At 38.5% G+C, this 25,163-nt stretch overlaps 1 protein-coding gene and 1 non-coding gene across 13 annotated transcripts in view; both read left to right on the plus strand.

Annotated features, from left to right (window-relative positions):
• HIBCH (3-hydroxyisobutyryl-CoA hydrolase) overlaps nucleotides 1–25,163 on the plus strand; it is a 117,188-nt gene that overhangs the window by 54,526 nt on the left and 37,499 nt on the right. For all 12 annotated transcript variants that reach the window (XR_008711726.1, XR_008711728.1, XR_008711727.1 and 9 more), the window contains one exon: nucleotides 14,609–14,687. Coding sequence is in view for 9 of the 12 variants with exons in the window: in XM_055571942.1 (XP_055427917.1) it covers nucleotides 14,609–14,687 (79 nt within the window). In the remaining 3 variants the exon portion in view is untranslated. The remainder of the gene's footprint in view (nucleotides 1–14,608; nucleotides 14,688–25,163) is intronic.
• On the plus strand, nucleotides 500–570 carry TRNAG-GCC (transfer RNA glycine (anticodon GCC)). The gene has a single exon. It is a non-coding gene; the product is annotated as a tRNA-Gly (tRNA).

Raw genomic sequence — 25,163 nt, forward strand, 5'->3', positions numbered from 1 at the left:
TTCAGTTGCTCAGTCGGGTCTGACTCTTTGCGACGCCATGAATCGCAGCACGCCAGGCCTCCCTGTCCATCACCAACTCCCGGAGTCCACCCTGCTTTTAATTTCTTGAAGAACCTCCATACTATATTACACAAGGGCGATACCATTTTTCATTCCCACCAACAGTACAAGTGTTCCCTTTTCTCCACATTCTTGTTAGTGTTTATCATTTGTCTCTTTAATGATAGACATCCTAACAGATGTGAGGTGAAACCTCATTGTGGTATTATTGACAGATGTTGAATACCTTTTCATGTACCTTTTAGCTATTTTATATACCTTCTTTGGAGTAATGTTCAGGTCTTGCGCCCACTTTTCAATTGGATTTTTTTTTTTTTTGCTATTGAGTTGTGTGAATTTTTTGTATACAGTTGCCCCTTTGTATCCACAGGGGATTGCTTCCAAGACAATGCCCCCTGCCCTGTGCTATGGATACTAAAATCTGTGGATGCTCACTGATGCATAGGTGGTTCAGTGGTAGAATTCTCGCTTGCCACATGGGAGGCCTGGGTTTGATTCCCAGCCCATGCAGCTTCAGTGTACCCTTTGGGTTCCCTGATGGCTCAGACGGTAATGAATCTGCCTTCAGTGTAGGAGACCCAGTTTCGATCCCTGGGTTGGGAAGATCCCCTAGAGAAGGGAATGGAAACCCACTTCAGTATGCTTGTCTGGAGAATTCCATGGACAGAGGAGCCTGGTGGGCTACAGTCTGTGGGATCACAGAGAGTCACAACTGAGTGGCTAGTCCCTCACACAAATGGCATAGTATTTGCATATAATCTATGCATATCTTATAAACTTTAAATTATCTCTAGGTTACTTATACCTAATATGATGTAAATGGTGTGTAAATACAATGTAAATAGTTGCTGTTGCACGGCAAAATTCAGATTTTGCTTTTTGGAAATTTTTGAAATTTTTTCTTCCAAATATTTTCAATTCAGTTGGTTGAATCTGCAGGTACGGAGAGCTAAGTGTATTCTGGATATTAACCCCTTATCAGTTATATGATATTTCTCCCATTTCACATGGTAGATGATTTCAGGTCTCCATTCTAGTCTTTAATCCATTTTGAGCTGATTTTTGTGTATGGTGTGAGGGATTTAGTTTCTTTTTTTCCCATGTGGATAGTTTCATTTTTTCCCATTCCAGTTTTCACATATTGTGTGGCTTTTATTAATATTTATAGGCTCACTTTACTTTTTTTTTTTGAGTGGGGTTCCATTGATTTTTTTATGCCAATACCATAGTCTTTGGATGACTGTAGCTTTGTAATATGATTTGAAGTCAGAAAGTGTCATCCTTCCAGCTTTTGTTTTTCTTTCTCAAGATTGTTTTGGCTGTTTGTGGTCTTTTGTGGTTTCATACAATTTTTAAGATTTTTCTATTTCTGTGAAAAATGCCAATGGAATTTTAAGAGATTATGTTGAATCTGTAGCTGCTTTGGGTATATGGACATCTAAACAACGTTAATTCTTTCAATTCATGAGCACAGAATATCTTTCCGTAATATGTGTCTTCTGCAATTTCCTTCATCAGTGTCTTATAGTTGTGCATATGCAGCTCTTTCAACTCCTTGGTTAAATTTATTCTAATGTATTTTTTTTTTGTTAATGCAGTTGTAAATGGGAGTGTTTTTTAGTTTTTTTTTCTGAAAGTTATTTGTGTACAGAAACACAACTGACTTTTGTGTATTGATTTTGTATTCTGCAACTTTATATTGAATTTATTTACTAGTTTAAACAGTTTTTTGGTGGCATCTTTAGGATTTCCTATATATTAGATCATATCATCTTCAGAGATAGTTTTACTTCCTTTCTGCCTTAGATCCTTTTATTTCTTTTTCTTGACTAATTGCTTGGACTAGACTTTCTATGGTGAATAAAAGTGGTGAGAGTGGGCATCCTTATCTTATTCCTGATCATTAGAGGAAAAGCTTTCAGCTTTTCACTGTTGAGTATGATATTAGCTGTGGGCTTGTCATATATGGACTTTATTATGTTGAGGTACATTTCATCTACCTTTAACTTGTTGAGGGTTTTTATTGTAAAAGAATGTCAAATTTTGTCAAATGCTTTTTCTGCATCTATTGAGATGATCATGTGATTTTTATCCTTCATTTTGTTAATGTTGTACATCATGTTGATTGCATATATTGAACCATTCTTGCATCTCAGAAATAAATCCTACTTGATCATTATATATGGTTCTTTTATTATTGAATTTGGTTTCCTGATATTTGTTTTTCACATGTGTGTTCATCAGGAATATTGTTCTGTAATTTTCTTTCCTTATAGTGTTTTTGTCTAATAAGAATGATAGACATTTTTATTGCTAAGCCTGTTTGTGTGGATCAAGGTTACCTGATCTCAGACACATGAATCTGAGACAAGTATGCATTGAACTCTGGTATGATGGAACTAGACTTGAATGTGCAAGGATAGGGATCAGTCAGAGGCTAAAGGAAGGTATTGCAGTGCAGTTGCCCCGGGAAGTTAAAAGAACTGTATTGACAGGCAAAGTTGTCTTATAGAGAAAACAATAAAGTGTATTAACAGAGGGAGAATAATCAGACAAAAAGGATATGGGGAATTCCTTCATGGTCCAGTGGTTAAAACTAGGTGCATTCATTGCCAGAACCTGTGTTTGATCCCTGCTCAGGGAACTAAGATCCTACAAGCTGCGTGGCATGGCCAAAAACAGAGAAAAAGAGCCTCTTTAAAGAATGAAGGTTGGTAACATGGCAGGATCTATGAAAGGAAGAATAGAGAGGAAATTTTCCTTGGATTTCTAAGTGTTTAGAATAAATTGGACATTCATTTTCATTTGCGTTCACTAATGAAATTTTTTCTAAGGGATGGAGATCTTTTTCTTCATAGAGAGGGTTAGGTTCCTACCCTTCCCCCATAGGATTCTATCTACTTATATTTTGTTCTGCTCTTTTAGGAAAGAGTAAAGATTGCTTTAATTTTTGTATTTTTTTGCTTCTCGATATTCTTTTTTTTTTTAATTTTATTTTATTTTTAAACTTTACATAATTGTATTAGTTTTGCCAAATATCAAAATGAATCCGCCACAGGTATACATGTGTTCCCCATCCTGAATTTCTCATAATAGATTTTTAGGGTTATCTCATTTCTCAGCAAGCTTTTTTCATAGGTAAGCATGGGGTTCTGTTTTTCAAGGTATGATGGATTACCCTCTAACAAATGTTTCTCCATCATTTAACCCCATGTCACCCATTGTCTGTCTTATTAGATATAGCCTTTTAATCTGTCCTTTCCTCGACTCTTTTCACCCTGGCTTTTAGCTCAGACATATCTAGTACAGAATTGGGGAATGCTTCCATTTACTAGGCAAGAACTTCACTTTACTACTTGCCCTCTGGTCAATGCCTATCCTCATTTTTAGGTATTGATTTCTGGGAAGTAGGACTTTTAATTTTCCAAGAGTGTGGGTATTCTTGGCAACTTTCGTAGACTTGCAGATTCTCAGATCTACAGAGAATTCTTTTCCTTTTTCCTTGGCCATTTCCTGTGGTCCTGCTGGTCAGGATTTTGGTTCATTTCCTTTTTAACTGTGAAAGTGTTAGTCACTTAGTTGTGTCCGACTCTGCAACACCATGGACTATAGCCTGCCAGGATCCTCTGTCCATGGGATTCTCCAGGCAAGAATACTAGAATGAGTTGCCATTCCCTTTCTCCAGGGGATCTTCCTGACCCAGGGATCGAACCCTGTTCTCCCACATTGTGGGCAGACTCTTTTCCATCTGAGCCATCAGGGAAGCATACTAGGTTCTTGGTCAAGTGGCATACGAGGTCTTGGTCTGTGCCATTCTCATCTTGCCTCTATTTTACCCCCACTGTGCTGAGTTGGATGATTTGCGGTCTAGAGGGCTTTGTGCCTTATTGATGCTTCAGATTATTTCACAGAGAAGAAAGGGGTAGGGGAGCTCCATTTGCCCATAAAACGAGCTCATTCTCCTAAGATATATGGATATAAGAGGTTTAAGACTAACTAGAGGTTCATTTTTATTTTAGCCATAATATGAGGTTGCTCTCAGCTGTTTCAACAACTACCAAAGTTACTGGATGTACTAGTTAGGCTCTGGGAATAAGATAGTGAGCAGGATAAATCTGTTTTCTTTCCTTATGGAGCTTACTGTTTTGTGAGGCAGGTATAAGGTGGTCTGGAAATACATGAGTACCAGCCTTAAGTGTGTATGTATGTGCAAGCACTTTAGTAATGGGGATGGTGTAGGGAGAGGATACTGGAGGAAGTTTTGTTTAAGCTGAGACTTAAAGAAAAATCAACCAGGAACAAACAAGTTGGGATAGTGGAGAAATGTGATATAGTTGTTGCAGGTGCGTTAAAGAGGTTGATGGAGTATAGAAGATACTGTGTGAGAAGACAAGATTAATAGTATATGTGAAGCTGAGAAGATTCATGTTTGGGAAAAGTTAAATGTGCCTAGATTTGAGATTGTGAAGGAGAAAGTGGTTCAGATCTTTGGTTAGAGAGGAAAGCAAGAAGCCAGGTCAGTCCTCTTATATAAGATATATTAAGTTGTTTATCCTGATATCAAGAGGGGAAGCCATTTTTAAGTGCTTTTAGCCAGGGAAATGGCTTGAATGGTGAATTTTTGAAAGAACTTTCTCGTGGGAAGAACAGGTGTGGGGGCATGGGTAGAATCGGATGTAAAGAGATTATTCAGGAAGCTATTGCAGGGATCCAGGTGAGTGATTGTGGTGATGTTGAGTTAAGGTAGAGATAATGAAGGGGGAGAAAATTAGGTTTAAGGGAGATACTTAGGAGGAGACTTGTGGGAGTCAGTGATGTATTGGGTGTGAGAGATAACGGGAAGATAGAGGCAAGGATTAATCCCAGATTTTTAGACTGGGCAGTGGGATGAACAGTGGACTATTTAAGATTTGGGAGGAAGTATGGCTGGGGAGTGGATTGGAGAGAGAGTAAAGGGAGATGAATTTAATTTGGGCCTTGTTAGGTGTGAAATGCCTGTGGGCTTATACATGTGGGAGTATGTTGTCTGAACAAAAGTGTTTCGTCAGTTCCACAGGTCTGGAGCTCAGGGTGCTACCTAGGTAGGAAGTGTAACTTGAGGACTCAGGCACAGTATGCTTCATGATGTATGCTTCTGCAATGTGAATCAAGTCATAAGTGACTGGTAATGGGAAAATGATATTCAGTTCAGTTCAGTCTCTCAGTCGTGTCCAACTCTTTGCAACCCTATGAATCACAGCATGCCAGGACTCCCTGTCCATCACCAACTCCTGGAGTTTATTCAAACTCAAGTCCATCGAGTCGGTGATGCCATCCAGCCATCTCATCCTCTGTCGTCCCCTTTTCCTCCTGCCCCCAATCCCTCCCAGCATCAGGGTCTTTTCCAGTGAGTCAACTCTTCGCATCAGGTGGCCAAAGTATTGGAGTTTCAACTTCAACATCAGTCCTTCCAATGAACACCCAGGACTGATCTCCTTTAGAATGGACTGGTTGGATCTCCTTGCAATCCAAGGGACTCTCAAGAGTCTTCTCCAACACCATAGTTCAAAAGCATCAATTCTTCGGCGCTCAGCTTTCTTCACAGTCCAACTCTCACATCCATACATGACCACTGGAAAAACCATAGCCTTGACTAGGTGGACATTTGTTGGGAAAGTAATGTCTCTGCTTTTGAATATGCCATTTAGGTTGGTCATAACTTTCCTCCCAAGGACTAAGCGTCTTTTAAATTCATGGCTTCAGTCACCATCTGCAGTGATTTTGGAGCCCAAAAAAAATAAAGTCAGCCATTGTTTCCACTGTTTCCCCATCTATTTCCCATAGGATAATGCAAAAATTAGATTGGTTCAAGTGCAATTTTCTTTTTTTTTCCCCTAGGCAAGGAGAGATAGCATAGTGGCAGTAGATATATAATCATCCAGTGGAGCTTCCCTGGTGGTTTAGATGATAAAGAACCTGTCTGCAATGCGGGAGACCCGGGTTTGATCCCTGGGTCAGGGAAGATCCCCTGGAGAAGGAAGTGGCAACCCATTGCAGTATTCTTGCCTGGAGAATTCCACGGACAGAGGAGCCTGGTGGGCTACAGTCCATAGGGTCTCAAAGAGTTGGACAGGACTTAGCAACCAACACTTCATTTCAGACAGAAAAAGAGCACTTAAGTAGCTCAGTCGTTATACTGTGAATAGGAGTTTTCTTGTCTGTATTTTAAGAAAATTTAAAAAAAAAAAAAAAAAACAACCCAGAGAAACAAATGCCTGTAGCTGGGGGGACCTCGTCCATTAGGCGAACTGCCAACTCCTGGCACCTGGCGCTTTAATGGCAGCCCACTGGCTCATAGCTACACTTCAGCCAGTGTCACAGTGTCTGCTAGTCCCGCTCTGATTAAAGTGCTGTCCTTCTTCCTACTTTATTTTTGTGCATTTTAAATATTGCTGTGGCATTCTTTATTCATATTGAGCTGGCGGTCCTAATTAAGTCCCTGGGACCATTTAGACTTCCTATTAGCACTCAGATTACAAAGCTGCATAGGTTTTGAGCAGACTGCTGAAACTATTTTTCTTGTAAGATCTGTCCAGTTTTGTAGAGCCTGAGGATTTTTTCAGGAACTCATGGTATAGCAGAGATACTTGTATTGAAAATTTGTCAGTAGTCAAGATTGTGCAAGGAAATGTGACGAACTAGAGTGAGAGCCAAAATAAGTCCAGAATGGAATACAGAAGTTTATTGGCCAGAGGCAGAACGAGGAGCCTATAAAAGACATTGAAAAAAGGGAGCCCAGAAGATTGGGGCCAACCAGAAGGATGGACTTGTCCTGGAAACCTTCATGTTGGTTTCTGTACTCCCAGAAACCTTTGATAGCATGCTTTGTGATAAAGAACCATATTCCAGGTTCATCTGGTAAATTTCATTCACCAGACTTAGAAATCAGCTGTTTTTCCGAGGATGGTTAGCAATAATATTCTTCGTCGTTGGTGTTTAGTCACCAAGTCGTGTCCAGCTCTTTTGCAACCCCATGGACTGTAGCTCGCCAGGCTCCTGTGCCCTGGGATTTCCCAGGCACAAATACTGGAGTGGGTTGCCATGTCCTTCTCCAGGAAGATACCCTGCATTGCAGGCAGATTCTTTACCCCTGAGCCACCAGGCTGGCCCCAGTAATAGCCTGGGTGCTCGTTAAGTTTGTAATTGTTTTCTAGGCTTTTTTGAAGAGAACTTAGAATGTGTTTTGTTTTTAAGAGAAAACAGATCCTAAATTGAATACTTCCTATGCAAATTTAGATTCTTATTCCTTTGATATTTGTATCTTTCTTCCCATATATGTTGAATATCTTGTTTTTTAAAAAAGTAACATTTATATGGCTGTGCACCTGAAACTGTCACAACATGGTTAACCAGCTATACTCCCAATATAAAATAAAAAGTTAAAAAGTAACATTGTGACAAATTTGCTTTGTCCTAATGTGTATAATAGTTTCAGAATAACAATATCAACATTATTAGGAAGAATAGTCACTTGAGATAATTGCTATCTTTGCCTTATACCAATTTATTTTAGTAACTTAGCTTTTTCATATATTCCCAGAGTATTTGATTCTCATGAAACAATTATTTATTTATGACTGTTATTTGGTAAACTCTGAACTCAAAAGATCAGAGAGGTGAAAGTCACTCAGTCGTGTCCAACTCTTTGCGACCCCATAATGGATATACAGACCATGGAATTCTCCAGGCCAGAATACTAGAGTTACTTTTCCTTTCTTCTCCAAGGGATCTTCCCAACCCAGGGATCAAACGCAGGTCTCCCGCATTGTGGGTGGATTCTTTACCAGCTGAGCCACAAGGGAAGCCCAAGAATACTGGAGTGAGTAGCCTATCCCTTCTCTAGGGGATCTTCCCAACCCAGGAATTGAACCGGGGACTCCTGCATTGCATGCAGATTGTTTACCAACTGAGCTATCAGGGAAGCCCTCTATCAGGCATATCAGAGAGTAGCTTTTAGGATGCTAATTAATATGGATATTAGTTAATGTTTTATGGAGTTAATAGAAATTTTTGGTAAATCTGAGGTCTATTAAGAGTTCCTCTATTATAATAACCCTTCTTGTTTGAATATATGATAAAAGGCAGTGGTTTCTTAGAGCCTCTCTTTTTAATCATCTGTTAAATATATAGGGGCTTCTCTGGTGGCTCAGACAATGAAGAATCTCCCTGGAATGCAGGAGACCTGAGTTTGACCCCTGGGTGGAAAAGATCCTCTGGAGGAGGAAATGGCAACCCACTCCAGTATTCTTGCCTGGAGAATCCCATGGACAGAGGAGCCTTGCAGGCTACAGTCCATGCGGTCACAAATACAGACGTTTAAATATAATATGTGATAATGTTATATTGGGAGAATGTGGTTATTGAGATAAAAACCTTGAGTATGAATTTAGGAGGTGTGTGTAAGAGTTATTTCTAATTTATGTTTTAAAGTATGATGTACCAAAATTCATATTTCTACTCACTGGCTTTTTTATTGTGACATAATTGATGTATAATTAGTTTTAGGTGTACAACATAATAGTTTGATGTATGTATATGTTGTGAAACAGTGTTAATGCTCATCACTGCACATACTTGAAAAAAATGTTTTTTTCTTATGATGAAGACTTTTAAGATTTATTCTCTTAGCAACTTTCACATCTGTTTTTCGTTTAAAGCAGAACTGTACCTTCAAGGATGTTAGACGGTTAATTCATAAATAAGTTAAATATTTCTACCTCAGTTATTTGTTTCTGTTGAATATGTTTTGTCTAAACATAGCATGAACTATGTGCATCCAAAGCAGAATAAAAAAAATGTGTTTGGTGCTAATCTCTGTAGTCTATCGGTATACATTAATGTTACATAATCATTATGTTAATACCACTAATATGCAGTATTAGCCTGTTAATATTAATGTGAGAAGTGTAATAAAATGTCATTGTTTTTACTGTGTAGGCTGCTAATTTAAAGCATGTGGACTTGAAGATACATTATGAAATTTATGATACTTATAATATTAACTTTCATACCATAGTGAGATAATGTGTGATGAAAAATCTGTTAGAATTTCTAACAAAAATATCTAATTTCAAAACACCATTTATAATCGTGAATGATGGTGATAGAAGACTCCCTCATATACTCTCTGATACTGTGATGCACTGTTCGTTCTGGACAGGCGCTTACTCATTCTCTCTGATTATAATTTAAATTCATGACTCTGTGTGTGAGCATTAGTCACATCACCCCATTGTCTGCCTTTCTGACTTTGTTGTTTTCTTTACTGTGGTTGTTGGTGCTGGTTACTCTGGAACATTTATTTTTATTTTCATTTTGGTTAAAAGGACTGTTTTATTATGAAACATTGTCAAACTTACAGAAAAGTTGCAAAAGTAGTACAGAGAACTCTGATGTATCTTTCATCCACATTCCCTGTTATTTCCACATTTGCTTTATTTTCTCTTCTCTCCGAAATGTGACTAGTTTCTGAACCATTTGGGAGAATGTTGGAGACATGATAATCCTCTGTTTCTAAATTATTCACTATGTATTGCCTTGGAATAAGGACACCAAAATCAGGAAATTTAATACCGAAATATCTGGAGCATTTCTTTTTCAGCTACCAAACTAAATTGCTCTACATGTGGTTTGTTTGTTTTGTGTTGGGGGATTAATCTTGTCTTTAGTGGAAATCATGGAACAATTGACTATATTAAATTAACTTTAAATACCCGTATAATTTTCAGTTTTTAAAAATTAATGTTGCTTTTTTGTCTAGAATAGCAATATTGAAATACTGAAGTGATGCTTATTTCTAAAGCATCAGATAAACAGATTTGCATTTTGAAGGCTTTAATTTGGGGCTTCCGTGGTGGCTCAGTTGGTAAAGAATCCACCTGCCAATGTGAGAGATGCACGTTTGATCCCTGGATTGAGAAGATACCCTGGAGAAGGAAATGGCAATCCAGTATTCCTGTACAGAAAATCAAAGGACACAGGAGCCTGGCGGGCTGTAGTCCATGGGGTTGCAAGAGAGTTGGACACAACTTAGTGATTAAATAACAACAAAATTTTGCTTTTTAAAGTAATTATAATGAGATCTTCTTTAAAACCCTTAAAGCTATACCAGCCTTTCTTGTCTATTAAACAGTCTGGAAACTCAGCTGGCTACGTCTCTTAATTTAAAAACAGTTTTAGATTGCCTAAGTTTTGCCTTTAAGAATGTGAAACTTAAAGTAGGTTACAAGTTTGCCTACATTCATATATTCAGTTATTCATGCTTATCCACATTCGTATTCTCTATATGAGATTATAAATATGGATCAGACTCATTTTATCTGCACATGCTCATACAGTATTGCAATTAAAATTATTTAATAATAATCCAACTAAAAAGCAATGTCAGAATGCTTGCAATATCATAAGACCCAGAAAGATTAAATGTAAAATAATAGAAAAAGATACCATACCAATACAAAATAAAGCTAATAGTTATTTTTATATCAAATAAGGGATGTGCTTGCATGTGTGCTAAGTTGCTTCTGTTGTGTCTGACTCTTTGCCACCCCATGGACTGTAGCCCGCCAGGCTCCCCAGTTCATGGAATGCTCTAGGCAAGAATACTGGAGTGGGTTGCTGTGCCCTCCTCCAGGGGATCTTCCTGACCCAGGGATCGAACCCACGTCTCTTTTGTGTCCTATATTGGCAAATGGGTTCTTTACCACTAGTGCCACCTGGGAATCCCCAAATAAGGTACATTTTATGGCAGAAACTTGTACTTGGCTTAGAAGGACATTTCACAGTTATAAAAATAGTTAGGTATAACAAATCTAAATTTGTATGTCCTGTGAATCTTTCTATTGTGTATTTTTTATATTAGGCTTTAGTCATGTGGTCTTATGTTGGATTATTTCTAATCAAGTGATGGTTATTTATGATTGACTTATTTCTACTTCAGTATTATTTGAGCCCTAAGATATAATCTTCTGACCTTTGTATCTAGTAGTATTTAGGCTAAGGGCTCTAGCATCCCAGATCATCTCAATTCAGTCAGGAATGAGAGGCTTTGAAACTGATCTTCACTTCATGTGAAGGATTATTTGAATCCAGGCCACTGTAACTCATAATGCGTAACATTTGGGGGCTCAATTCAGCAAGCCCTAAATTTCAGTTCTTGTTCTCTCAGCAGGTAGGACTTAGTTCAGTTCATTGAAAATTGTTCAGCCTTTCTCCTTAAGATCAGTGAGATCACATTCTGAAAGTAATCTTATTGATTATAATCAACTATAGAAAGATATTTTATACGTATTGTGTAAAACTGTTTCTAGCAATGAAGCAGAACAGAATTACTTAATGAGTTTTGTAACATATGACTCTGAGAAACAGTGGGAACAAGCCTCTGCCTCTTCGAGATAACTCTAGTGGTGTGATATTTTCAAACATTTAAAAATGTGTGGTCTTTCAAAAAACTGGAAAGTCCTTTAAGGAGAAATAGACAAAATCACAATCCTAGGAGAAGTTTTGAATATACTAATTTCAGTAACAGATGAAACAGACATAAACAGTATATATATGTGTGTATACGATCATTTTACTGGCACGCGCATGATTTGAACATTGTTCAGTAAACTTGATCCAGTTAATATGTATTCAGTAACTTTCATGTTCATTTCATGTGTGCATGGAGCATTTACCAAAATTGGCCATAGAATTAGTCTCAGCATATTTCAAAGGATTAATCTGACAGGCTGTTCTCTGGCCCCAAAGGAATTAAGCTAGTTTTCAATAACAAGTAAAAGTGTTAGCCTTTCAGTTATGTAAGACTCTTTGCAACCCCTTGGACTATAGCTCACCAGGCTCCTCTGTCCATAGAATTCTGCAGGCAAGAACAAGCCCTAAGTGGGCCTTAGGAAGCATTGCTATGAACAAAGCTAGTGGAGGTGGTGGAATTCCAGCTGAGCTATTTCAAATCCTAAAAAATGATGCTGTGAAAGTGCACTCAATATGCCAGCAAATTTGGAAAACTCAGCAGTGGCCACAGGACTGGAAAAGGTCTGTTTTCATTCCAATCCCAAAGAAAGGCAATGCCAAAGAATGTTCAAACTACCACACAATTGGACTCATCTCACATAATAGTAAAGTAATGCTCAAAATTCTCCAATCTAGGTTTCAATAGTACATGAACAGAGAACTTCCAGATGTTCAAGCTGGATTTAGAAAAGGCAGAGGAACCAGAGATCAAATTGCCAACGTCTGTTGGATCATTGGAAAAGCAAGAGAATTCCAGAAAAACATCTCCTTTGCTTTACTGACTATGCCAAAGCCTTTGACTGTGTGGATCACAACAAACTGTGGAAAATTCTTAAAGAGATTGGAATACTGGAGCACCTTACCTGCCTCCTGAGGAATCTGTATGCAGGTCAAGAAGCAACAGTTAGAACCAGACATGAAACAATGAACTGGTTCAAAATTGGGGAAGGAGAATGTCAAGGCTGTATGTTGTCACCCTGCTTATTTAACTTATATGCAGAGTACATCATACGAAATGCTGGGCTGGATGACTCACAAGCTGGAGTCAGGATTGTGGGGAGAAATATGAATAACCTCAGATATGCTGATGATATCTCCTTCATGGCAGAAAGTTAAGAGGAACTAAAGAGCCCATTTATGAGGGTGAAAGAGGAGAGTGAAAAACCTGGCTTAAAACTCAATATTCAGAAAACTAAGGTCATGGCATCTAGTTCCATCACTTCATGGCAAATAGATGGGGAAAGAATGGAAATAGTGACAGATTTTATTTTCTTGGGCTCCAGAATCACTGCAGATGGTGACTACAGCCATGAAATTAAAAGATCCTTGCTCCTTGGAAGAAAAGCTATGACAAACCTAGACAGCATATTGAAAAGCAGAGAGTTCACTTTGTTGACAAAGGTCCGTATAGTCAAAGCTGTGTTTTTTCCAGTAGTCGTGTATGGATGTGAGAGTTGGACCATAAAGAAAGCTGAGCGCCAAAGAATTGACGCTTTCGAACTGTGGTGCTGGAGAAGACTCTTGAAAATCCCTTGGACAGCAAGGAGATCAAATCAGTAAATCCTAAAGGAAGTCAATCCTGAATATTCATTGGGAGGACTGATGCTGAAGCTGAAGCTCCAACACTTTGGTCACCTGATGTGAAGAGCCGACTCATTAGAAAAGACCCTGATGCTGGGAAAGATTGAGGGCAGAGGAGAATGGGATGACAGGAGATGAGATGGTTGGATGGCATCATCAACTTAATGAACATGAGTCTGAACAAACCCTCCGAGGTAGTGAAGGACAGGGAAGCCTGACGTGCTGCAGTCCATGGGGTTGCAAAGAGTTGGACACGACTGAGTGACTGAATGACAACGAAAACATTGTGATAAACAAAAGTGCGGAGTAGAATGTGAGGCAAGGGTTCTTACGATAATACAAAAAATTATTAATAAAACTCGTGCATGTGTGAGTGCCAATTCGTTTCACTCATGTCCTACTCTTTGTGACCCCATGAACTGTAGCCTGCCAGGCTCCACTCTCCATGGAGTTCTCCAGGCCAGAATACTGGAGTGGGTAGCTGTTCCCTTCCTTTGGGGCATTTCCCAACCCAGGGATCGAACCCAGGTTTCCCACACTGCAGGCAGATACTTTACCATCTGAGCCACCAGGGAAGCCAAAGATAGAATTCAGTGGTTCAGAAGGATTAAGAATGAGTAGATGTTTTGAGTATTGTGAAAAGAACATAACATAGGAAATGTATGTCACAATGTGAGCATTGATACAAACTTGGATTCTTTGTAATCACATGTATACCTCTTATTTTATTCAAATATGTCTGTTTATTCCAGAGACGTCTCTTAAGTTTGTCCTTTTCAGTGTATTTATCAAATCAGAGAAGAATTTCAGCCAAATCTTTTTATTTTGTAAAACTTTTGCTTACGAACCAATTTTAAGAGTTAAACAGTTCCTAAGTGGTATGGCTGAGAAAAATGTTGCTAATTTTATTTGATGGAATAATGTGAATAAATAAAATGTGTGAACATTCTATTTAAGGCCACTGAAATTTGCTAGAAGAGCTTGGTTATGCTTTTTTGATGATTCGTCCCACTGAGAACAGCCAGTGGTTCTGGGAATAGTCAGTACTCTGTAATGCTGAGTCTGGTTTGAAATGAGAAGGAGTTGGGGGAGAGGATATGAAGCAGAACACAGGACACTGATGAAAGGTGGCTTGCTGCTAAAACAAATCTGTTCCATATATCAGGGGTACCCATGTATCTTTTTGCTTAGTAAGTTCTGGAATTGTGCGGTTTAGGTTTTCCCTCTCATCTGTCTCCTGAACTTTCCTTTAAAGATATGCTTTATGAGGCGTTATATATAATGCATATTATATATGTCTTTATATATAATATATAGGGATAATTTACTTGGCTTTTAATATTTATAAATGTGAGAGTTTAATTTTTTTTTTTTTACCCCCACATTATTTTTAAGTGATTTTTTGCCTTTTTCCTAGGGAGTCGGCATCTCAGTTCATGGGCAATTCCGAGTGGCTACCGAAAAGTCTGTTTTTGCGATGCCAGAAACAGCAATAGGTAAATTAAAACAAAAACCACCACAATAATTACTTTTAGAATGATCAGATTTTGATACTTTTCAAATTACATTGTTATTGAAGGAATTGATGGAATTTTATGTGAGCTACAGCAAAGAAAGAACTTTTAAAACAAAATTATTATAGGAAGATACCTGAGAGTTTATATTAGCTCATAGGTTTATCTGAAAACACAAAAGCAAGCATATTTAACTGGAAACACTAGCACATTGTAGTTGATTTTATTTATTTATTCTTATTGAAATGTACTTGATTTACAATGCTGTGCTAAGTTCTGTTGTACATATATTTAATTTTAGATTAAAAATTATTAGAGGAAATATTCTTGCATTCAGATCTAGTCTCAATTTGGAATTAACTTTTTATGTGGTGTGAGGTGTGGGTCAAAGGTATAGATCAAAGTTTAGGTCAAAGGTATAGATCAAAGTTTATTATTTGCTTATGGAGATTAAATCATTCCCACATTATTTTTTGGAAAAAGCTGCTGTTTCTCCGCTGATTGCCTTTATGCCTTTGTAAGTGCTGATCATGGTGCTAATGCCCTGCTGTTTTGATTACTGTTGCTTTACAGTAAGTCCTGATCAAGTAATGATACTCCTCTAATTTTGTTCTGTTTTTTCCCCTCCCAAATTGTTTTGGCTATACAGATCATTTGTATTTCTATATGAATTTTAGAGTTGTCAGGCGAGTATATTCTCCTCGGTTCTCTCTCATCACAACAAAGATTTGGAGTGACGGACATTAAAGCCCTTGGCGCGTCACAGCTCTTGGGTCTTGAACAGACTGTTTATTGCTCTTAGACAGATCAGTGTTACAGCTCCGTGTTACAGCTCTATTTTATTTAGAAAATAGCAGGAAAATCCATCCTCAAGGCGTGAGGGCATGCCGACAGGAAGACATGAAGAGAAGAGAGTTGGGGAATGCGTCAGTGCGCGGGAGGGAGAGAGAGAGAGAGACCTAGCTCTTTGGCTCCTCCTTTTATATGTTTTTTCCTCCCCCTGGGCCTGCCCTATGTAAATTCGGCTAGCCAGGAGTGCTGTTTGTTCTACCTGAGGCCCTCACTCTGGTCCTCGGACCTTCCTTTGACCTTCCTTTGTTCTATTTTCATGGGCTTTTCCCTTCCTTGTCTTTTAGCCACCTCCATTTTGGACTCCTGTTTCCTGTTCTAACTACCTAACAGAATGATTTTGTAAGTTTCAACAAGAAAACCTATTAGAATTTTTATTTGGCTTGTCTGCTGCTGCTGCTGCTAAGTTGCTTCAGTTGTGTCCCACCCTGTGTAACCCCATAGACGGCAGGCCACCAGGCTCCCCTGTCCCTGGGATTCTCCAGGCAAGAACACTGGAGTGGGTTGCCATTTCCTTCTCCAATGCATGAAAGTGAAAAGTGAAAGGGAAGTCGCTCAGTCATGTCTGACTCTTAGCGACCCCATGGACTGCAGCCTACCAGGCTCCTCCATCCATTGGCTTGTCTAGGATCTATCAATTTAGGGAGAATTGACATCTTAACAATACTGAGTCTTTAAACTTGTGAGCAAGGTGTATCTTTCCATTTATTTAGGTCTTCTTTAATTTCATGAAGCCAAATTTTGTAGTTTTCAATTTCTTATACATCCTTTGTCAGATTTTTCCTTAAGAATTTAATATTGTTCAATGATATTATAAATGATATTTTAAAAATCTAGTTGTGATTGTTAGTTATTGATAAACAGAAATTGACTTTTGTACTTTGTATCCTGGGAGAAGGAAAAGGCAGCCCACTCCAATATTCTTGTCTAGAGAATCTCCATGGACAGAGGCGCCTGGAAGGCTCCAGTCCATGAGGCCACAAGAGTCAGATACGACTTAGCGACTACACCACCACCACCACCACTTCATATCCTGCCATGATAGATTCACTTATTAGTTCTAGTAGATGTTTTGTAGATTGAATTGGATTTTCTAAATATAGTTATGTTCTTTACAAGTAAAGTATGTTTTACTTTTTTTCTTTCCCATCTGGATACTTGTTATTTTTTCTTGTCTAATTCTGCTGGGTAGAACCTCCGATACAGTGCTGAACAGATATGTTGAGAGTGGACCTTCAAACATTCAGTCTTCACCAATTAAGTATAATGTTAGGTATAGGTTTTTCATAGATGCCCTTTATGAGGATGAGGAACTTTCCTTCTATTGCTTGATTTCTGGGGGATTTTATTAGGAACAGATTTTAGATTTTGTCTTTTTTTCCCTGCATCTGTTCATATGACAGCTGGGTTTTTTTTTTTTCCTTTTCTTTTCTTTTAGTTTTTCTTTTTTAGTTTATTGTTAATGGTGAATTACTTGATTGTTTTTTCAACATTAAACTAACTTTGCATGCTGGAATAAATCTCACTCTAGTATGTTGTGTTCTACTTTTCATATGTTGTTGGGTTTGGTTCACTGAAATTTTACTTGGAATTTCTGCATCTGTGTTCATGAGGTATATTGGTCTGTAGTTTTCTAGTAATACCCTTGCTTCATTTTGATGCAGTATAATACTGGCTTCATTTCTTAAAAAGTTTTGTAAAATCGGTCCTTTTTATTTTTTTTCCCCACTGGTTTGGTAGAATTCACCAGTGAAACCATCTAGGCTTGGAGTTTCCTTTTCTAGGCCTGGTAAGGTTTTTAGCTACAAATTAAAATCTTTAATCGATATAGAATTTTCAAGTTGTCTATTTCTTCTTGCACAAGATTTGGTCATTTGAGTCTTTTAAAAAGTTTGTCCATTTGCTAGCATAAAGTTAATTTCCTTATTAGCTTTTCAGTATCTGTAGAACCAGTATCTGGGTCTCTCATTCTTGATATTAGTAACTGTGTCTTCTGTTTTTTTCTGATCAATCGAATTAGCATTTTGTTAATTTTATTGATCTCAACATTTTTTTTGGTTTTATTTATTTTCTATTTTATTGATTTCTGCTCTGATATTTATTACTCCTTTCTACTTTCAGTTTCACCTCTTTCTCTAGTCCCCTAAGGTTAAACCTGAGGTCAGGTATAGAATTCTGTTCTGATGTTTAAATGTGATCTTACCCTTATCTTGGTTCCTCTGTGTGTGTTTTTTTTTTTTTTTTTTTTTTACTTTCTATGGCTGCTCTTAAAACTTTCTATTGATCATTTGATTATGATGTACCTTTGTGTAGCTTTCTTCATGTTTCTTATGTTTGTGTGTGTATGTTTTTTAATGGTTGGGCTTGTCTAGTTATGTTTATAGTTTTTGTCAGATTTGGAAATTTTGACATTATTTCTTCAAATATTTTTATTTTTATTATTATTATTATTATTTTTTTAATTCTTCAAATACTTTTGTGTTCCACCGTTTCCTTTACAGGAACTCCATTTAAACTTTTATTAGGCTCACTCATGCATTGTTCATTTTTAAAAATTTTCTTCTTTTCACCTTGTTGTTGTTCATTCGCTAAGTCGTGATACTTGCTCTTCCTATATCTTCAAGTTCACTAATCCTTTCTTTTACAAAGTTAAAATTGCTCTTAGTCCCATTTAGGTATTTTTTTTAGCTTATACATTCATCTTAGTTTTCATCTGTAGTACTATCATGTGGGTGTTTTTTAAAAATATCTTTTTTGTTTTTAGCTTTTTGAACATAAGGTATGTGTATATTATAACTGTGTTGATCTCCTTGTTTGCTAATTCTCATGTATATGTCAGTTCTGAGTCAATTTTGATTGTTATATCATGTCATTATGGGTAACATCTTCCTGGTTTTAGATACCTGGTATTTTCTTATTGGATCCTAGACATTGTAAGCTTTACTTTGTTGGGTGCTGGCTACTTTTGTATAGATGATTTCTAACTTATGATGGTCTGACTTATGACTTTACAATGGTGCAAAAGCAATATACATGTAGTAGAAACTGTTCTTTGAATTTTGACCTTTTCCTTGGCTGGCCATATCTGGTATCATACTCCTGTGATGCTGGGCAGTAGCAGTGAGCCATTCCTCTTAGGCAGTCATCTAATCACTAAGATAAATATCTGGTACTTGGAACCATTTTGTTTTTCACTTTCAGTGCAATATTCAATATATTATATGAGATATTCAATCAGTTCAGTTCAGTCGCTCAGTCGTGTCCAACTCGTTGTGACCCCCATGAATCGCAGCACGCCAGGCCTCCCTGTCCATCACCAAATCCCAGAGTTCACCCAAACTCACGTGCATTGAGTCGGTGATGCCATCTAGCCATCTCATCCTCTGAGATATTCAATATTTTATTATAAAATAAGCCTTGTGTTAGATTATTTTGCCCAACTGTAGGCTAATATAAGTGTTCTGAGCACATTTAAGGTAGGCTAGGCTAAGCTCCAGTACTTTGGCCACCTCATGCAAAGAGTTGACTCATTGGAAAAGACTCTGATGCTGGGAGGGATTGGGGGCAGGAGGAGAAGGGGACAACAGAGGATGAGATGGTTGGATGGCATCACTGACTCGATGGACGTGAGTCTGAGTGAACTCCGGGAGTTGGTGATGGAAAGGGAGGCCTGGTGTGCTGTGATTCATGGGATCACAAAGAGTTGGACACGACTGAGCGACTGAACTGAACTGAACTGAGGCTAAGCTATGATTTTTTGATAGATTAGTTGTATTAAATGCATTTTTGACTTATGGTATTTTTAATTTATGATGGATTTATCAGAATGTAACCCCTACACACAACCCCAGTGTAAGTTGAGGAAGATCTGCCTTCTTGTAAATGTTCTTTACTTTGCTTCTGGGATGAGGTTAAGTTACTTGGAAATAGTTTGTTCAAGTCTTTTAGGTTTTTTGTTTGTTTTTAATGTAGGATTGGAGCAGTATTCAGACTAGGGCTAATTATTTCCTACTACTGAAGCAAGACCCTTCTTTGCATTCTACTTGGTACCTCCACGAATCCTGAGCTTTCATGGTCTGGTTGGTGGGAACAGGTACTATTCTCAGCCCTGTGTAGATTCCCAGTACCGTTCTCTGTAATCCTTCCTTGTGGTTCTTTCCTTAACCTCACAGTTTCTTCATTGAACACATGTATTTATCAGTATCAAGCTGGGGATTTAAGGGAGATACTCTGCAGATCTCCAGTGTTTTCTCTCTGTGCAGCTCTTTCCTCTCTGGTACTCTGTTCTGGGAATTCTTTCTCCCTGAATTTTTAGCTTAATTCCCCTCAAATCTAGGACTGTTTTGGGCCTGGACAGTATCTCCAGGCATTAAGATGGAGCTTTTGTAGGGCTTGTTGTTGTTTAGTCTCTTCATTGTGTCTGACTCTTTGAGACCCCATGGACTATAGCCCGCCAGGCTCCTCTGTCCATGGGATTTCCCAGGCAGTAATACTGGAGTGGGTTACCATTTCCTTCTCTAGGGGATCTTCCAGACCCAGGGATCAAACCCGTGTCTCCTGCATTAACAGATGGGTTCTTTACTACTGAGCTACCAAGGAAGCTTTTAAGTAGGGTTTACCTGATTTGTTTTCAGATATTCAGACATCACTTTCCTTTACTGCTTGGTGGTCCAGTATGTTGAAAACTTATTTCATATACTGCAGTTGTTTTTCTATACTTATTTCAGGCAAAGAGTAAATTCTGTCCTTCTTACTCCATCTTACTCAAAGTGTAATTCTCCTGGATGGCTATGTTTAGCTTCATTTCAGTTCAGTTCAGTCACTGAATTCTGTCTGACCCTTTGCAGCATGCCATAGACTGCAGCACACCAGGCTTCCCTGTCCATCACCAACTCCTGGAGCTTACTCAAACTCATGTCCGTAGAGTCGGTGATGCCATCCAACCATGTCATCTTCTGTCGTCCCCTTCTCCTCCTGCCCTCAATCTTTCCCAGCATCAGGGTCTTTTCAAATGAGTCAGTTCTTCACCTCAGATGGCCAAAGTATTGGAGTTTCAGCTTCAACATCAGTCCTTCCAATGAATATTCAGGACTGATTTCCTTTAGGATGGACTGGTTGGATCTCCTTGCAGTCCAAGTTATTCTCGAGTCTTCTCCAACACCACAGTTCAAAAGCATCAATTTTTCAGCACTCAGCATTCTTTATAGCCCAACTCTCACATCCATACATGACTACCATAGTTATGGAAAAACCATAGCTTTGACTAGACAGACCTTTGTTGGCAAAGTAATGTCTCTGCTTTTTAATATGTTGTCTAGGTTGGTTATAACATATCTTCCAAGGAGCAAGCGTCTTTTATTTTCATGGCTGTGGTCACCATCTGCAGTAATTTTAGAGCCCAAGAAAATAAAGTCTCTCACTGCTTCCATTATTTCCCATCTATTTGCCACAAAGTGATGGGACTGGATGCCATCATCTTAGTTTTCTGAATGTTGAGTTTTAAGCCAAGTTTTTCCCTCTCCTCTCTCACTTTCATCAAGAGGCTTTTTAGTTCTTTTTCACTTTCTACCTTAAGGGTGGTGTTATTTGCATATCTGAGGTTATTGATATTTCTCCTGGCAATCTTGATTCCAGCTTGTGCTTCCTATAGCCCAGCGTTTCTCATGATGTACTCTTTGTATAAGTTAAATAAGCAGGGTCACAATATACAGCCTTGACATACTCCTTTTCCTATTTGGAACCAGCCTGTTGTTCCATGTCTAGTTCTAACTGTTGCTTCCTGACCTGCATACAGATTTCTCTCTTAATGCACAGTGTTCTTTTATAACAGAACACTGTGCATTAAGAAAAGTTAGTCTAAAGCAAGAATGAAGCCTTACTTTATTTGTTCAAGGAACCAAATAGAGTCTTCTGTCTGAATCGGGGACAGAGCGATACACTATGCTCTTCCAGAGCTACACAGGCAACTCAGGTGAAGAGTTTGGATTTAAACGTAAATGTTATGGGAAACTGTGGGAGAGTTTAAAGCAGAGAGTGACGTGGTCTGGTATACATTCTGATACCATTCTGACTGCTTTAAGGAAAATGGATTGTATATGTGCAAGAGTAATGGCAGAGACACTTGTTAGAAGGTTATTACATTAATCTAGAGTTCTGTTATCTACTTCTGTAGCCACTAATCACATATGACTGTTTAATTTAAATAAATTCAGTTCCTCAGTTGCACCAGCCACATTTCAAGTGTTTAATAGCCATATCTGGTGGCAGCATAGATTACAGAACATTTTTATCATCAGAGAAAATTCTATTGAGCAGCACAAGTCTAGAGAGAGATAATTTTAGGCTTGGAGTGATAAGAAGCTGTAAAGTTGGAATAGAGAGGCTATATTTGGAAAATGTTTTGGAGTTAACTTGTGATGTAGTGAATCAGGAATAACTCAAAGGTGTTTAGCTAGTGCTGCTAGATGGCTATAAGGCCACTAGAGAAGGAGCAGTGTGGTTGGAGGAATGTGACTCAAGGCTTGTGTTTGCTGTGTTATATATCTGGGATGTTTATTATCTGTGTGGTTAAATGCAGATATGAGAGTTCATATCCAGGAGAAACAATCATAACTAGATAGATAGATTTGGGTCTGTATTGGGCTGCCATAGCAAAATACCAAGACTGGGTAGCTTAAACAACATTTATTTCTCCTACTTATTCCTCTTGCTGGAAGCGGGAAGTCCTACATCAAAGTATTGGCAGATTTGGTTTCACTCAAGGCCTCTCTCCTAGACTTGTAGAGAGCTGCCTCTCTTTGTGTCCTCACATGGCCCTTTGTCTTGGAGTCTTTCCTCTTCTTATAAAGACACCAGTCCTGTTAGATAAGGCCTCACCATTAAAACCTCATTTAATCTTCAGTTCAGTTCAGTTCAGTTGCTCAGTCATGTCCGACTCTTTGCGACCCCATGAATTACAGCATGCCAGGCCTCCCTGTCCATCACCAACTCTCGGAGTTCACTCAAACTCTCGTCCATTGAGTTGGTGATGCCATCCAGCCATCTCATCCTCTGTTGTCCCCTTCTCCTCCTGCCCCCAATCCCACCCAGCATCAGAGTCTTTTCCAATGAGTCAGTTCTTTGCATGAGGTGGCCAAAGTACTGGAGTTTCAGCTTTAGCATCATTCCTTCCAAAGAAATCCCAGGGCTGATCTCCTTCAGAATGGACTGGTTGGATCTCCTTGCAGTCCAAGGGACTCTCAAGAGTCTTCTCCAACACCACAGTTCAAAAGCATCAATTCTTCGGCACTCAGCCTTCTTCACAGTCCAACTCTCACATCCATACATAACCACTGGAAAAACCATAGCCTTGACTAGATGGACCTTTGTTGGCAAAGTAATGTCTCTGCTTTTGAATATGCTATCTAGGTTGGTCATAACTTTCCTTCCAAGGAGTAAGCGTCTTTTAATTTCATGGCTGCAGTCACCATCTGCAGTGATTTTGGAGCCCCAAAAAATAAAATCTGCCACTGTTTCCACTGTTTCCCCATCTATTTCCCATGAAGTGATGGGACTGGATGCCATGATCTTCGTTTTCTGAATGTTGAGCTTTAAGCCAACTTTTTCACTCTCCTCTTTCCCTTTCATCAAGAGGCTTTTGAGTTCCTCTTCACTTTCTGCCATAAGGGTGGTGTCATCTGCATATCTGAGGTGATTGATATTTCTCCCGGCAATCTTGATTCCAGCTTGTGCTTCTTCCAGCCCAGCGTTTCTCATGATGTACTCTGCATAGAAATTAAATAAGCAGGGTGACAATATACAGCCTTGACGTACTCCTTTTCCTATTTGGAACCAGTCTGTTGTTCCATGTCCAGTTCTAACTATTGCTTCCTGACCTGCATATAGGTTTCTCAAGAGGCAGGTCAGGTGTTCTGGTATTCCCATCTCTTTCAGAATGTTCCACAGTTTATTGTGATCCACACAGTCAAAGGCTTTGGTATAGTCAATAAAGCAGAAATAGATGTTTTTCTGGAACTCTCTTGCTTTTTCGATGATCCAGCGGATGTTGGCAATTTGATCTCTGGTTCCTCTGCCTTTTCTAAAACCAGCTTGAACATCTGGAAGTTCACGGTTCATGTATTGCTGAAGCCTGGCTTGGAGAATTTTGAGCATTACTTTACTAGCATGTGAGATGAGTGCAATTGTGCGGTAGTTTGAGCGTTCTTTAATCTTAGTTACCTCTTTAGAGTCCCCTTCTCCAAATTGTCACATTGTAGGGCTAGGACTTCAGCTTAAGATTATGGGACACAGTTTGGGATACATTTCAGTCCATCACATCGATGTTATCTGAAGCTGTCAGAGCTAAGGAAATGTGTAGTGGGGAGCGGATAGTCTAAGATGAGGCGGAGGTACAGCAGCATGTGCAGGCCCAAGGGAAGTGAAGCCAGCGGAGGCACTGGAAGGAAGCAGCCACTGAGGCAAGGGGCGAAGGGAGAACGTGGGGCTCTGGAACAGATGAAAGTGCTTCAGGATAGAGGTGTTTTTGCTTGAACAGAGTGCTCCTGAAGTTCAGGGGAAAGTAGGAATGAACACTGAGGAACAGAAAGATGACCAAAGTGCCTGGGATATAGTGAGTGAGTGGTAAGAGATGTAATTGAGAAAGTGATAAGGGGTCTTGAAGACTGCTAAAGGTGTTAGTTTTAATCTAAAAGAAATGGGCAGTCATGGAAGACTTTTAAGCAATAGAATACAAGACTCATCAAAATTTGTGTTATTAAGATAATTTAAAAAATTCAGTCAGACAAGAGCATTAAAAAAAGATTTGTGTTATTAAAAAGATCACTGGCTGTTGTGCAGAGAACTGTCTAGAGGAGGAAACAACAGATCATGGTTGTTGGTGGAGGGTTGAGGGGGTGGTACAGGAGGAGATCTGAGTCTGGATAGTTGTACCCTTTATTGGGGTGGGTGATACTGGATGACAGTGTTGGCGGGGGTGGGCAGGGGTTATGAATTCAACTTTAGACCTATGTTGTTTGAGATGTTAAGAGACATTTCTATTTACAGTAACACGCCACTGATTCTTTCAAGTCTAGGAAGTTTTTGGCAAGTGGACCTGGAAAGAATTTGAATGCTTGTATTTTTATCTCAGCTTAGTTAATTGAAGCGATTTTGAAATAGATAGCTTTTAAACCTAGAAAGTCAAACTTGTTTAGGAAGCTCTTAAACACCAAAACGTAGGATATTAACAAGTATTTGCATATCTGCTGTTTTTAGTTGTTGCCAGTAGAGAGAATAAGGGAATTTTTAAAATACTCATGGTTAAGAAAAGAATAGGTACAAGTTCTGTTGATTAGGTATAAACTTGTTCATTTATTAGAACTAATGGTTATCACATCACTTTAAGTATCTTGAATATTAGATATTTGACTGTTTAGAAATTGATTGAATGGTAATAATAATTTATCACATAATAGCCACAGATTACATTTTTTTCTGTGCTAATCATTTGGACAGGAAATATTTGTTTTCAGTCTTTACCTACATTGGAGATTCTTAAAAAGTAGTAGTTGAGATAAGAAATTTAGGTAATATTTATCAAGCATTTACATGTAAAACACTGTGTCATCAAAC

Source organism: Bubalus kerabau, chromosome 3 (assembly GCF_029407905.1).
Source record: "Bubalus kerabau isolate K-KA32 ecotype Philippines breed swamp buffalo chromosome 3, PCC_UOA_SB_1v2, whole genome shotgun sequence".
Lineage (NCBI taxonomy): Eukaryota > Metazoa > Chordata > Mammalia > Artiodactyla > Bovidae > Bubalus > Bubalus kerabau.